The following is a 13,407-nucleotide window of genomic DNA, read 5'->3' as shown; positions in this document are numbered from 1 at the left end:
TAGTGCAAAACATGTTAGTAAAAAAGCAGTAAAAAGGTTAGTAGTCTAACTTTTTTTTTTTTTTTTTAAAGTGAATATAGTGCAGAAGAGACTGTTAAAAATGAGTAGAGTGCAGGGTAACAGCTGTGATACAGGACTATTAAAAAATCTTTATATAAGTATAGTATAAATATATGTTTGTTTATGTAAATAATAAGACAAAAACATGCTAATAAAAGAGGATCTCTCTCTGTGGTGGATGATGATGCCCCCTGCAGCCACTGACCAGAACTGCAACTTTGCCAACAGAAATTTTCACTTTTACTTTCTAAACGTCACTAGATGGAGGAGGAGGGACCGGTCAGGAGGCCAGGAAGAGCCCACTGCTGCTGAGAAGAGGAACTGATAAAGCATTAGTAGGTAGAGCCACGAGAGAAACTTCTACTGGACATGGAAACACTTCCTTCCGCTTAGTTTTAAATCTGCTGCTGACAGTGATTTCTGACACACTGCAGTGAACTTTGAACTCATTATTAGTTTGTGTGTTCAAATCCTGTCGAGCAGCAGGACAGTTCAGTGCAAAGGGAATCACTGCATGAGAGAGAGGGAGCCTCTCATATAACATCTGTAGGCATCTGGAGCAAGTCGTGGTCTCTCTCTGGGTGTGTTTTTGTGCAGAGACTCTCTGGGTTGAAGTCGCCCACCACCGATGGACCCGATGGACTGGCTGGAGAAGGACGAACTGCTGCGGTTCTTCCACCGTCATAAAACCGAGATGTCCTTAATGGAGAACCCGCACACGTTCCTCAACCAGCTGCGGGACCACGACCTGGTCCCAGAGGACCACTACAAGGTGAGGAACCGTTACTATGCATCTGTTATTATGCTATAACCTCCTCACCCTCCTCACTCACTCTCTCCTCCTCCTCTTACACGGTCCCGTCTGGATGAAGAAGGCGCCGGACAGGAGAGCGCGGGAATAGGAAGCGACACATGTCCTAGTAGTGTAGTAGTAGTAGGAGGAGGAGGAGGACTGGGAATGAAACATTGAAGTGTAGTTTTTGACTCAGAACCGAGGGCAGGATACAGCTCTCTTCACTTTATAACAGACACTTCCTGTCAGCCCCATTTTTTCAGAAGTAAACCTTCTTGCACAGGGCCGTATGCAGGCTTTTCAAGGTCCAACAACTGAGCCTGCAAGGGGGGCCCAGGGCAAAATTCAGGTATTTGAAAAAATGCATTTTAAGGGAGACACCCAAAGTGAGCTTTAACTAATATAACAGATCTCACCATGAAACTTTCCCCCGTTACATTATATTAAGTACATTGACTTACGTTAAGTCAGTTATTTTTTGTATCGGAAGTTTTTTTTTTTAAATGTTATGTTTAAATATGCAAATGAGGCATTAACTAATGTTAACTTTTGGTAAATTTAGGGGAAATCTACAGACATAAAGAGAAACATTTTAGAAAATAAGCACCTAAATTTGTGTTTTAGATGTTTTCTTTCCACTAGTCTGAACTAAGGCCTGCCAAAAATAAATAAATAAATGACTCAATAAATAAATAAATCCGTCATTAATTATCGCAAAAATAATGTATAAAATAAATGTAGCCATTAATTAATTGATAAAATGTGATATAAATTGATATTTTTGAAATTATTATATTTATCTTTGTTTTAATTCCCTTATTTATTTACTCTTCTGTTCAATTTTCCCTTCTTTACGTATTTATTTTTATTAATATTTAAATGTATGTATTTATTTTTGCATTTATTTTATATTTATTTTTTATGTACTGTATTTATTTATTTAAAACAATGTTTTGCATAAATTAACCATGTCAGTAGGCAGTAGCGTCAATGATTTATGGGATGAAAATCAGGGGACTTTTAAACAATCTGTTGTTAGTGATAACCAAATGGTGAGGAGACTAACGATGGGACAAAACACGTCTGGCTTTATAATGCAAATTGAGTCTGGGGGTGGCCGGGCAGTGGTGGAAAGTAGCTAAGCACATTTACTCAAGTACTGTACTTGCGTACACGTTTGAGGTACTTATTCTTTATTTGAGTATTACCATTTTGTGTTACTTTATACTTCTACTCCACTACATCTCAGAGGCAAATATTGTACTTTTTACTCCAATACATTTATTTAAAAGCTTTGGTTACTACTTACTTTGCAGATTTTGATTCTCAATACAAAATATAAATCAACAAATAAATGAAAATATATTATTATGGATTAAGCAACCCATTAATATATAAAGTACTTACAATTAGCTCCACCTTTACCGGCTCAAACATTAAAGTGATGAGCGCATTAATGCATCAATAATTATAGTCCAATAATATAATACACATCATTCTGCAATGAGCCAATCTGCATAATGACTACTTTTACTTTTAGTACTTTAAGTATATTTTGATGCTAATACTTTAGAGTATTTTTACGCTATGTTATTGCTACTTTAACTAAAAGATCTGAGTATTCATGAAAAACGTGTATAAGTTAGGCTACTGTAGAATCATTAAGCCCTCATTTTTTTCATACTTTTGTGTATGTGCAGAAGGTGAGTCGTATGAAGAGTAAAGACAACATTAAGAACGGTCTTTATGGGATTCTGGACTGGTTGGAGAAAGAACGATCAAAGAGCATCAAAGATTTCTGGAGGTGCGTCTTCAGGGAGCCCATCCTGCACCAGTACCCAACCCTGCGAGAGCTGCGCAACAGTCTCATGGACGGTCAGCCTTTTCTAATGATTGTGATTCTGCTTACTCTGTTTATGTTCTCTTTGCTTGTGAATAATGTATTTTATATAATAGTATGTTAGTATGTAAGTTTGAACACAGCCTAAGACTTCTCTCATCATTCTTTCACTGCCATTTGTCCATGATGTGTGTACTTGATATTTACTGTAACCATGGCAGGGTCTTTCCATTTTGAGACACAAGAGCCCGAGACGGTGGAAACGGAAGAGACGGACGAGGGGAAAAGGAAGGATCTTTCAGATGACGAGGAGGGGGAGGAGAATCAAGCAAGCTCAGTGAAAAAGAAGATGAAACTGAGGAGTGAAAAGAGCGTGTGCGATGATGAGGAAGAGCAGGCCGGTCCATCATCTCGCTCGTCTCCAAGGAAAAAGTCCAAAAAAATATCCTTCTGTAAGTCACCTCCTTCTTATGCTTTACTTTTCTTAACATGACTGTATACATTACTTGAAAGTTTCACTGCTGAAAAATGCACTCTCTAAATTACATTTCTCTGTATGTCTCAAATCTCATTTGGAACAAATGAGTCAACATATATATTATTTTTTATTTTCCAGCCTCTCCACTGAAGAAGGGAGAGAAGAACGACATTTGGACCTGGACCATGTTTAAGCACCAGCTCCCTGTGACCTGTGGACAAAAGGAAGGGTCACTGAACAGAGACAGACTGGCTAAAGGTACGTAAAACCAGTGGGCTAATGCATTAAACTTGCATTCTTTCTAATAGCCAGCAGGGGGCGACTCCTCTGGTTGCTAAAAGAAGTCAGATTGTATAGAAGTCTATGAGAAAATGAGCCTACTTCTCACTTGATTTATTACCTCAGTAAACATTGTAAACATGAGATTATGGTCTCAATCGCTAGTTTCAAGTCTTCTTCAATACAGCATGATGTTCATTTAGTAAATTACGGTCCCATTTATAGTCAAATAGACCATAAAGCAGGGGATGCTTTAGGGCGAGGCTACCTTGTGATTGACAGGTCGCTACCACGGCGATGTCCGGTCTGGGAGTTGTCCGTGTTTTCGTCTTAGAGCTTTAACCCTTTCACAGTGTGTTTTCAGTTCATGAAAGTTAATTATAACCTTTTTGGTTGCCTAAAAATTCAGCGTTCAGTTGTACGTAGCTCCACCCTCTCATGTCACTTCTGGTTGTCAAAAACCAAGATGGCGACGGACAAAATGACGAACTCGAGGCTTCAAAACAGCAATCCACAAACCAATGGGTGATGTCACGGTGACTGCGTCCACTTCTTATACACAGTCTATGACTCAATGTCTGAATCTGATGGAAAATAAATACTATCATCATTGTCAAAACACTAAAAAATTGTTTAGGACCAGGCTTAGAGATATTTAAAGAGGACCTCTTGTGCTCATTTTCAGCTGCAGGCTTGTATTTGGGGTTTCTACTAGAACATGTTTTCCTGCTTTAATGTTCAAAAGACTCTTTATTTTTCTCATACCGGCTGTGCTGCAGCACCTCTTTTCACCCTCTGTCTGAAGCTACTCCCACCCTCCCAAAAAGCCCAGTCTGATCTGATTGGTCAGCTGGCCCACTCTGTTGCGATTGGTCAACCGAACCAAACTCTTCTGACTCCGCTCCAGCTCCGCTCTAACTAGCTTTGTTTGAGGGCTTGCCAATCTAGGCGCCAGGCAGGTATCATGCAAATGTGTTACTTGGTGACATCACCACGTTACGGAAGAAAAGGCAGTGTTTCTATGGGGGAGAGTAACTCCCTTTGGCGTGACCTTTGGGCTTTGTAACTTTGCAGACCTTTTACATGCACAAAAAACTATATAACACAATAAAGGAAATGGAAAAAGCATAATAGGTCCTCTTTAATCAGATTTTATTCAATATAATTTCTTATATAAAAACATTGAAAAATGAAACTTCTCACATCTGATTCTGACAGGGGAAAGATAGTGACAGCAGGTGATTAATGGTTGACATTAACACATCCCCATCCTCTGAATGTTTCAGGGGAGAAGTGCATTGCGGTCGGGAAACAGTGGTTTACTCCCAATGAATTTCAGACGTTTGCGGGAAGGAAGAGCTGCAAGAACTGGAAGTGGAGCATTCGATGTCAGGGCATCTCCCTGGGAAAACTTATAAAGGTTTGTTGAAAAGTGAATTTGGAATATACACACGAAACAAGACTGTGTGAAGTCATGACTTGCTTTTCTTTAACATCGGCCATGTTAGCGCCCCTCGTCAGATCACTTCACACGTAGTTTGTTGTGAAAATCGATTTATTTTCTGTTTTTTTTTTATTTTTTTTATCCCACTGCAGGAAGGTCACCTGAAAGCAGCAAATTACAAGAGAGGGTGTAAAAAGGTAAAAACAAAAATAAATCAATAAATCAATTCTGACTTTGTGGAATATCTTCTTGTTGTTAATGATCCTGATCTTTTTTTCTTCTTCTTCTTCTTCCTGCTAGGCCAAGAAATCACTGTTCCCTTCTGGTGATGTAGTTACAGGTTCGTTGACCCTGCCGGGTCACAAACTTTCTCATTCTACAGCTAAACCGTACACTACAAGATGTTTCTGAAAACATTTTATGCAAGAAATAGGCATTAGAGTAACAGAATATGGATTCATATTTGATCAGCGCTGCCTAGTTTGACTGCTTGATTTGAGTTTGCAAGTTCCGCAAGCAGTGATTGGTTGTTTTCCTTTGGTTGCAGGGAAATATTTGAATGCTATTAGGAGCACGAGGGGAGGGAAGAGGAACATGATTTTTTCACAGATTATCTGTCTTGTGCATTACTGTCAGGATATAGTGACAGTTTTATAAAATTAACTTCTTATCATATTTGCTCAAAGTTACTGACTGCAGCTTTAACTGCTAAAGGAGGAGAAATGATTGATATACTGTATATAAGCAACGGGAAAGTGGCTACTCACCTCCTCCCTGCTTTTAGTGTCTGAGGAAGAAGAAGATAAAGATGAAGATGAAGATGAGGACTGTGATCAGGACAAGGAAGACCAGGTTTCCTCAAGCAGCAAAGAAAGTTCCACGGCTGTCGCAGGTGCTGGTTTCTACAAAGTGAAAGTGATATTCAGGGTTGAAACACAGTTATGCTCTATAATATATATATATATATATATAATATATCCCAGTATCATAGCAATGGTTATGTTAATCATACTTTCCACGTGTCCTTTACAGATGAAGAAGGAGAGGAACAGCCTGAGCAGCAGCCACAAGCCAGCAGTGACAGCGGCAGGAAGGTGTTCAAAGTCACATGTGGAGCTTTAGCAGGGACCTTACACAAGAAACGATTTGCATCAGGTAACTACATCTTACTGTACACAAAAAGCTAAATATGTGTAATGACATGTGTACTAACCAACTGAACCCAGTTAAATGTGTCTCCTCTGAACTTGCTTTCGTCACCAGGCACTCGTGGGAAGAGTATTCGTACTGAGACGAGCTGGATGAGCCCGGAGGAGTTCATCAAGAAGGCGTCATGTCCGACAGATGCCTCCTGGAGGAAAGACATCAAGTACGAAGGGGAACCACTCAGTGTCCTCTTAGAGGTAATGCACTTATTCTAATGTTTACCGTCGGGTGGCTGTGTTTCTGGCCTCTCCGGTCCAGCTTTCGCTGCGGGGCCGCAGGTTTCCACCCGCCGCCGCTGCACACACTGGCTGTGACCGCTCCGTCCTCCTCGCGGCGCTTGCCTCATTAACGTTATGGTTCTCTTAAAGCATTGGGTTTAAATCTGAAATATTTCCAAATAGGCACTTTTTCTTTTCGCTTCGACACCAAATCCTTCGCCATCTCTCGGTCTGTCCACTCTCTCGTCCCGTGTGTGTGAAATATGACACCTGCTGCTCTGAGCTGACTCCTTAAGATGCATTCACTTTCAGATTGTAGTGTCCGTTATCCGACTATCTACACACGTAGGCAAAATTGTTGGTACCCTTCCGTTAAAGAAAGAAAAACCCACAACGGTCACTGAAATAACTTGAAACTGACAAAAGTAAAAATAAATAAAAATTTACTGAAAATTAACTAATGAATATCAGCTATTGTTTTTGAATTGTGGTTCAACAGAATCATTTTAAAAAACAAACTAATGAAACTGGCCTAGACAAAAATGATGGTACCCCTAGAAAAGATGTAAAATAATGTGACCATAGGGACATATTAAACTAAGGTGTGTCCTGTAAATAGCATCACAGGTGTTTTCAAACTTGTAATCAGTCAGTCTGCCTATTTAAAGGGTGAAAAGTAGTCACTGTGCTGTTTGGTGTCATGGTGTGTACCACACTGAACATGGACCACAGAAAGCTAAGGAGAGAGTTGTCTCGGGAGATCAGAAAGAACATTATAGACCTTCATGTTAAAGGTAAAGGCTATAAGACCATCTCCAAGCAGCTTGATGTTCCTGTGACTACAGTTGCACATATTATTCAGAAGTTTAAGGTCCACAGGACTGTAGCCAACCTCCCTGGACGTGGCCGCAAGAGGAACATTGATGACAAATTGAAGAGACGGATAACACGAATGGTAACCAAAGGGCCTAGAACAACTTCCAAAGAGATTAGAGGTGAACTCCAAGGTCAAGGTACATCAGTGTCAGATCGCACCATCCGTCGCTGTTTGAGCCAAAGTGGACTTAATGGAAGACGACCCAGGAGGACACCAAATCATAAAAAAGTGAGACTGGAATTTTCCAAAATGCATATTGACAAGCCACAAAGCTTCTGGGAGAATGTCCTTTGGACAGATGAGACAAAACTGGAGCTTTTTGGCAAGTCACATCAGCTCTATGTTCACAGACGCAAAAATTAAGCATACAAAGAAAAGAACACTGTACCTAATGTGAAACATGGAGGAGGCTCGGTTATGTTATGGGGCTGTTTTGCTGCATCTGGCACAGGGTGTCTTGAATCTGTGCAGGGTGCAATGAAATCTCAAGACTATCAAGGCATTCTGGAGCGAAATGTGCTGCCCAGTGTCAGAAAGCTTGGTCTCAGTTGCAGGTCATGGGTCTTCCAACAGGATAATGACCCAAAACACAGCTAAAAACACCCAAGAATGGCTAAGAACAAAACATTGGACTATTCTGAAGTGGCCTTCTATGAGCCCTGATCTAAATCCTATTGAACATCTGTGGAAGGAGCTGAAACATGCAGTCTGGAGAAGGCACCCTTCAAACCTGAGACAGCTGGAGCAGTTTGCTCACGAGGAGTGGGCCAAAATACCTGTCGACAGGTGCAGAAGTCTCATTGAGAGTTACAGAAATCACTTGATTGCAGTGATTGCCTCAAAAGGTTGTGCAACAAAATATTAAGTTAAGGGTACCATCATTTTTGTCCAGGCCAGTTTCATTAGTTTGTTTTTTAAAATGATTCTGCTGAACCATAATTCAAAAGCAATATCTGATTTTCATTAGTTAATTTTCAGTGAATTTTTATTTATTATTACTTTTGTCAGTTTCAAGTTATTTCAGTGACCATTGTGGGTTTTTCTTTCTTTAACGGAAGGGTACCAACAATTTTGCCTACGTGTGTATTGATAACACGGCGCTGATATGCCAAAATAAACGAAATGGGTTTTATTTCTGTAAAAAAGCAAAACAACGGTGGGGAAGGTGGCGTATGTAATGTAATCGGTGTGTGCCCGACCACCGTGTAACACTACTGCAACAAGCCTACTACACACCAGTTTCATGACTGCATCTTGCACGGTTGCGACGCTGACAAAACGGTGACAAAATCTGTCCCACAGACAGAAATAAAAACACCCGGCAAAGTACTCAAAACGTCCTCTGTGGTAGTTCCTGCTACAGTAGGCGTCTCCAGTAGGCTGGTTAAAAAAAACTAAATGTGAGGTTATTTAATTTACAGAGCCGAGAAATACTAGCATCTGATTTAGAAACAAATGTAAAGAGATTGAGACAGAAATATGTATACACAGGTTAAGTCAACTATGGCGTTAGTGATGCAGTTTCATGAAATTGTGTGTCAGCTCTGAAATGTAGCCGTGGAGGAGGTAATGAGAGAGCCACAGGATTCGTTGTCAAGCCTAAAAGACCTAAACTATGAAACAAAGAGGAAGACGCTGTTGATTTGTCTATTTCAGGCGAACATCTTGAGTATCGACTCACTGCTGTGTACCTGCAGAAATTGCAATCCAAGTGTTACCGACCTGGTAAGTTTGTTCATCAGTCAGTTTTCCCTCATTCCACATTCATCTTTGTTCTGCATAAACAATGTGATGACCAAAACCTGTGTCTCTCACTATGAGCTGCAGTATATTATTATGAACAAGGAACCTTTTTCTCTCAGATGCAACATGTAATTGAACTGTGTGTAATCAGAGTTGCTGTCATGTCCGTCTTGGCAGGAGAGTCAGAAAAACGATGACGAGTGCAGCATCTGTAAAATTGAAGAAGAAGAAGAAGAAGAGTTGGTGGTGTGCGATTACTGCCCTCGCTCCTTCCACCAGAAATGTCACCTGCCTCATGTAGAAGACACCATTTTAGGGTGAGCGTTCATCAAACCCTGACTCACCCTTATCACCTGACTCTGCAGTTCCCCTGAGCTCTAATGACCAATTTAGTATCTTTTAGCTCTTTGTTTTTATGCCTCCGCCCCGGCGATAGCTGTCGACAGAGGCATTATGTTTTCGGGTTGTCCGTACGTACGTCTGTCCGTCCGGTCCATTCTTGTGAACGCAATATCTCAGGAACGCCCGAAGCGAATTTCTTCAAATTTGGCACAGATGTCCACTTGGATCACTTGAACTGATTAGATTTTGGTGGTCAAAGGTCACTGTGACCTAATTCTCCTTTACAATAATTCACTACATGGTTACAATCAGGCAAGCAAACTCATTCAAATATGTAAAAATTAACTATTATGATAAATAGTGACATTAGAATGTGCTAGAGGTCTCCAAATTTGGGCTTATATAATATATATACATAATATATTATATAAGCCCTGATATTAGCCCTGATCAGGGGGTAGTTTAGCTCATTAAATGACAAAACAAGTTAATAAATTCCGACCTAAACACTCATGTTACACTAGTCCTGTGTCAGCGGGATTAACTTGGTTAAAGTGAAACGAAAATAAAGATTTCTGATATTTTGTTCAAGATTGATAATTGCCAGACCCTATATATATATGTATTATATCTTATTTTTGTGTGTGGGTGTGTGTGTGTGTGTGTATGCGTGTGTGTTTGAGCAGGGACGATAGTATATGGATGTGTACGTTCTGTGTATTCAGAACCTCCCGAGAGTGGCTTCACTGGGACGAGCTGGAAAGAGAAGCGGTCATGTCTCGCCAAATATCCCAACATGCTGGCATGCTGGTGAGCACAACGTGACTCTCTGTCTATACATCCTAACACCTGTCTCTCTGTCACACCGCCGTCACTCATCCCTCTTTCCTTACACCAACAGCAATGCCAGTATCTCCTTCTGTATCTGTCCAGCGCTGATGAGGAACAAATATTTGCTTCAAACCCATGCCTCTATGTAAGTCTATTTCTCTGCTATTCCCATGCACCTGTTTCTGTCTTCAAAACCTTGACAAATAGTGTCAATTGTTTATTTTATAACAAATAAAGTACACTTAAAGGGCAATCAGCGTTCTTTTTCCGTTTTCTTTTTTTTTTTTTTCAAATGGAAACGCCCACTCAGCTGTTAGCAAAAAGCAGTGACGTAAGTTTCCACAGTAAGCTAATCAATAAGGTAATGAATAATGTGAACGCTAGCACTAGCAGAGTCAACGTTAGCTGTGCCAAGTTTGGAAATAAATGAAAGGGTTCGTCCTGATTTTTTGAAGTGGGGTTGTGTGTGTGCTCCCCAATCTGCGAGGTAAAACGACTGTTTTTTGTGAATGTAGTCTGGTGGCTTTGAAGAGAGCGATATAACGGCGTCAGTTCCCCGTCGAAGAGGGCTGACTGACAGCGAGGTAAAGCAGCTGTGGACGGGAGCAGCAGAAAATCGTATTTTAGCTACCTAAAAAAAAATCAATATCCGTTTAAGTGTATTTAGAATATTTTCACAGCTTTACCTCGCCATCAGACAGCCCTTTCCAACGGGGAACTGAAGCTGTTACATCGCTCTCTTCAAAGCCACCAGACTACATTCACAAAAACAGTAATTTTACCTTGCAGAACACGGGAGTTGCTGGTCTACCGCTGTATTGATCAGTTTGTTTGTGTCATCGTGTGACTTTCGGATCTGAACTAACGTGGCGTCCACACAGCAGTACATTGTTTAGCTTCTGTGCCTGTACTCATGTCTGCTTCTCCAGACTGGGAACGTGCCGAGCACTATCTATGTTACTTTATTACACGGCTCTGTTGAATACTCAAATCTGATTGGTCAATCACAGGGTTGTATGGTGTGTTATTTCTTCATAGCAGGCCGTTACTATGTATAACAGACCGTTGCTATGGATGTGTTCCGATGTCGGACTCTGGAGGACCGTTTTTGTGTCAAATTATTGATTTCTTTCATAAGTAGCCGTGTGATAAGCGGGATAATGTACAGCTAGCCGTTCATTATTGTGAAATAAACCCCTTCAGGGCGCAAGTCGGGGTCAACCCCTCCACTTTTTTCCAACATTTCCCAACAATGATCAGCTTGCTGTTCATTATCCCTTATGTAGATAATACACTGACTATAAGGATGTATATCTACTGTATATGTAGCAGCATCATCATGCAGAAACCTACGTCAGGTCATGCGGGAAAAAGATTAAGAAACTAAAACATAAATACTTCGACCAAAATGTGAATGTTTGGATTTGAATACATAAGAAACACCACTGGGAAGCTACAGAGTGATATAAAAACCTCAACTACAAAAAAATAATAATGGACCCGCCCTTTAATGATCTGGCTACTGGAGGACTCACACTAGCTTCAGGTTTTTGCTTATGATAGTTTGAAATCTATGTAAACAAAAGACAGCGGTATTGCAGAGTGTTGAGTATTTCATTTATTTCTGCTCGGTACCCACAGTTGCAGAACTACTCCACGGTGATCAAGACTCCGATGTGGCTGGTTAACATAGCAGACAAACTCCAGGAGCAACTCTACAAGACCATTGGAGAGTTTGTGTCCGACGTCCAGCTTATTTTCACCAACTGTGCTTCATACAACCGAGTAAGAAAACAAACCTCTAGATGACATGCAGCGTTAGACATGTGGTACTAAGAGGTTTCCATCAACAGTTAAGGTTCATTTTTAGGATATAATATAGTGAAATGGTCTGTTATGTTCTTTTGCAGGACAATGCTGAATACCTCGCAGCCGGCAACAGACTGAAGGAGTTATTTGACGGAGAAATGAAGAGTGTGTTCAACATCAGTGAATAGATAAACAGTGCTCAGTTTTCACACTCAGTAGGTACTGGGAAAAGGTTAAACATGTGTAAGTATCCCTTTTGACATTTACCTCATATCTGGTTAAAATATTTCAAAAGAAATAACTGCTAATCAAGAGAAAGTAAGAGACTTTTACTTTAATTATGACAACACATTTCAATATTGTATAATTATACTACAATGCATTAAAAAACAGATTTTTCCTATTAGTTATCTGGTTTACTCACAGAGGGTGCGGTATAACAAACTACTTGCAACTTTCTTTTTCAGTGTTATATAATAGTTTTTCCTCAATACAAGAATTTTTACAATGTGTGATGAGGGTTTCAAATGTATGTATTATGAATGTATGTATTGCAAAAGTCAGTATTTGACTTTGTATTGGTCTAAAGCAGTTTTCCATCATGCAATATATCCAACAGGATTTCCATGTCACCACACAGTATTTAAAGTACAATTCATTTGCGCTCTATCTTTTTGTCTCGATCCCTCTGACCTGTTGATTGTGGACGTCTGTTTTTAAAATAAATTTAAAACAAATACAAATTTGTTTGTGTACATCTTTAATGACATGGCTCGTTTTAAAGGTTAAATCTATATTCCAAAATGGAAAAAAAAAAGACTGACACTACTACTGTGACTGATGGGTCTTTTACGCAGCAGGAAAATTAAACCTAAACTTTTAATTATGATTAGAAAGACACAAAACAATGGGAACGTATTTCCTATTAAATGTACAGAATCGGTCGTCTTTTTTAGGAGTAATCACATGATGAAAGTTAGATACTGACTGTAATCTTGTTTTGAAGCTTTATTGTTTACATGTTTTTCTTTTTTCACTTACTATATACAGTATGTATATATGTGTGTGTGTAAAGTGTATATGTGTATATTGTATAATATAAATATACATATATGTGTGTATATATATATATACATATGTATAAATATATATTTGTGTTTGTATACAGTATATACATATATATGAATATACATATACTGTATATATATGTGTGTGTGTGTGTGTGTGTGTGTTCTTGATTGATGTAGCCAATTTTCTTATAAATTTAAAAAAAAAAAGAAACTTAAGATGAATGTTGAAATAAATATGTTCAATGCTGTATATTAGTCAAGATAAGGTTGAAAAATAATATGCTGTATATCATAAAACTATTCATTATTTTTGAAAAAAATTCCATATTCATGAGAAAAACTGGTCAGGAACCAAACCAACTCTCCTGCATTTGTATTTATAAATTCAAACAATAAACCACCATCTCATCTAATATT

The 13,407-nt window shown here is 39.3% G+C and overlaps 1 protein-coding gene across 1 annotated transcript; it reads left to right on the top strand.

The window, feature by feature from the left end:
* Positions 1-449: 449 nt before the first annotated feature.
* Positions 450-12,663, top strand: LOC119501477 (nuclear body protein SP140-like protein). Its single transcript, XM_037791859.1, has 16 exons — positions 450-832; positions 2,554-2,728; positions 2,915-3,145; positions 3,310-3,429; positions 4,737-4,870; positions 5,047-5,091; positions 5,195-5,234; positions 5,679-5,786; positions 5,927-6,049; positions 6,158-6,297; positions 8,852-8,920; positions 9,116-9,255; positions 9,967-10,090; positions 10,182-10,256; positions 11,753-11,896; positions 12,022-12,663. Exons 1-16 carry the CDS (start codon positions 689-691, stop codon positions 12,106-12,108), a joined length of 1,899 nt encoding a protein of 632 aa, XP_037647787.1. The 5' UTR covers positions 450-688; the 3' UTR covers positions 12,109-12,663.
* The last annotated feature ends 744 nt before the right edge of the window (positions 12,664-13,407 follow it).

Source organism: Sebastes umbrosus, chromosome 14, assembly GCF_015220745.1.
Source record: "Sebastes umbrosus isolate fSebUmb1 chromosome 14, fSebUmb1.pri, whole genome shotgun sequence".
In the NCBI taxonomy this organism is placed as follows: domain Eukaryota; kingdom Metazoa; phylum Chordata; class Actinopteri; order Perciformes; family Sebastidae; genus Sebastes; species Sebastes umbrosus.
This window is presented reverse-complemented; position numbering and strand designations above follow the sequence as displayed.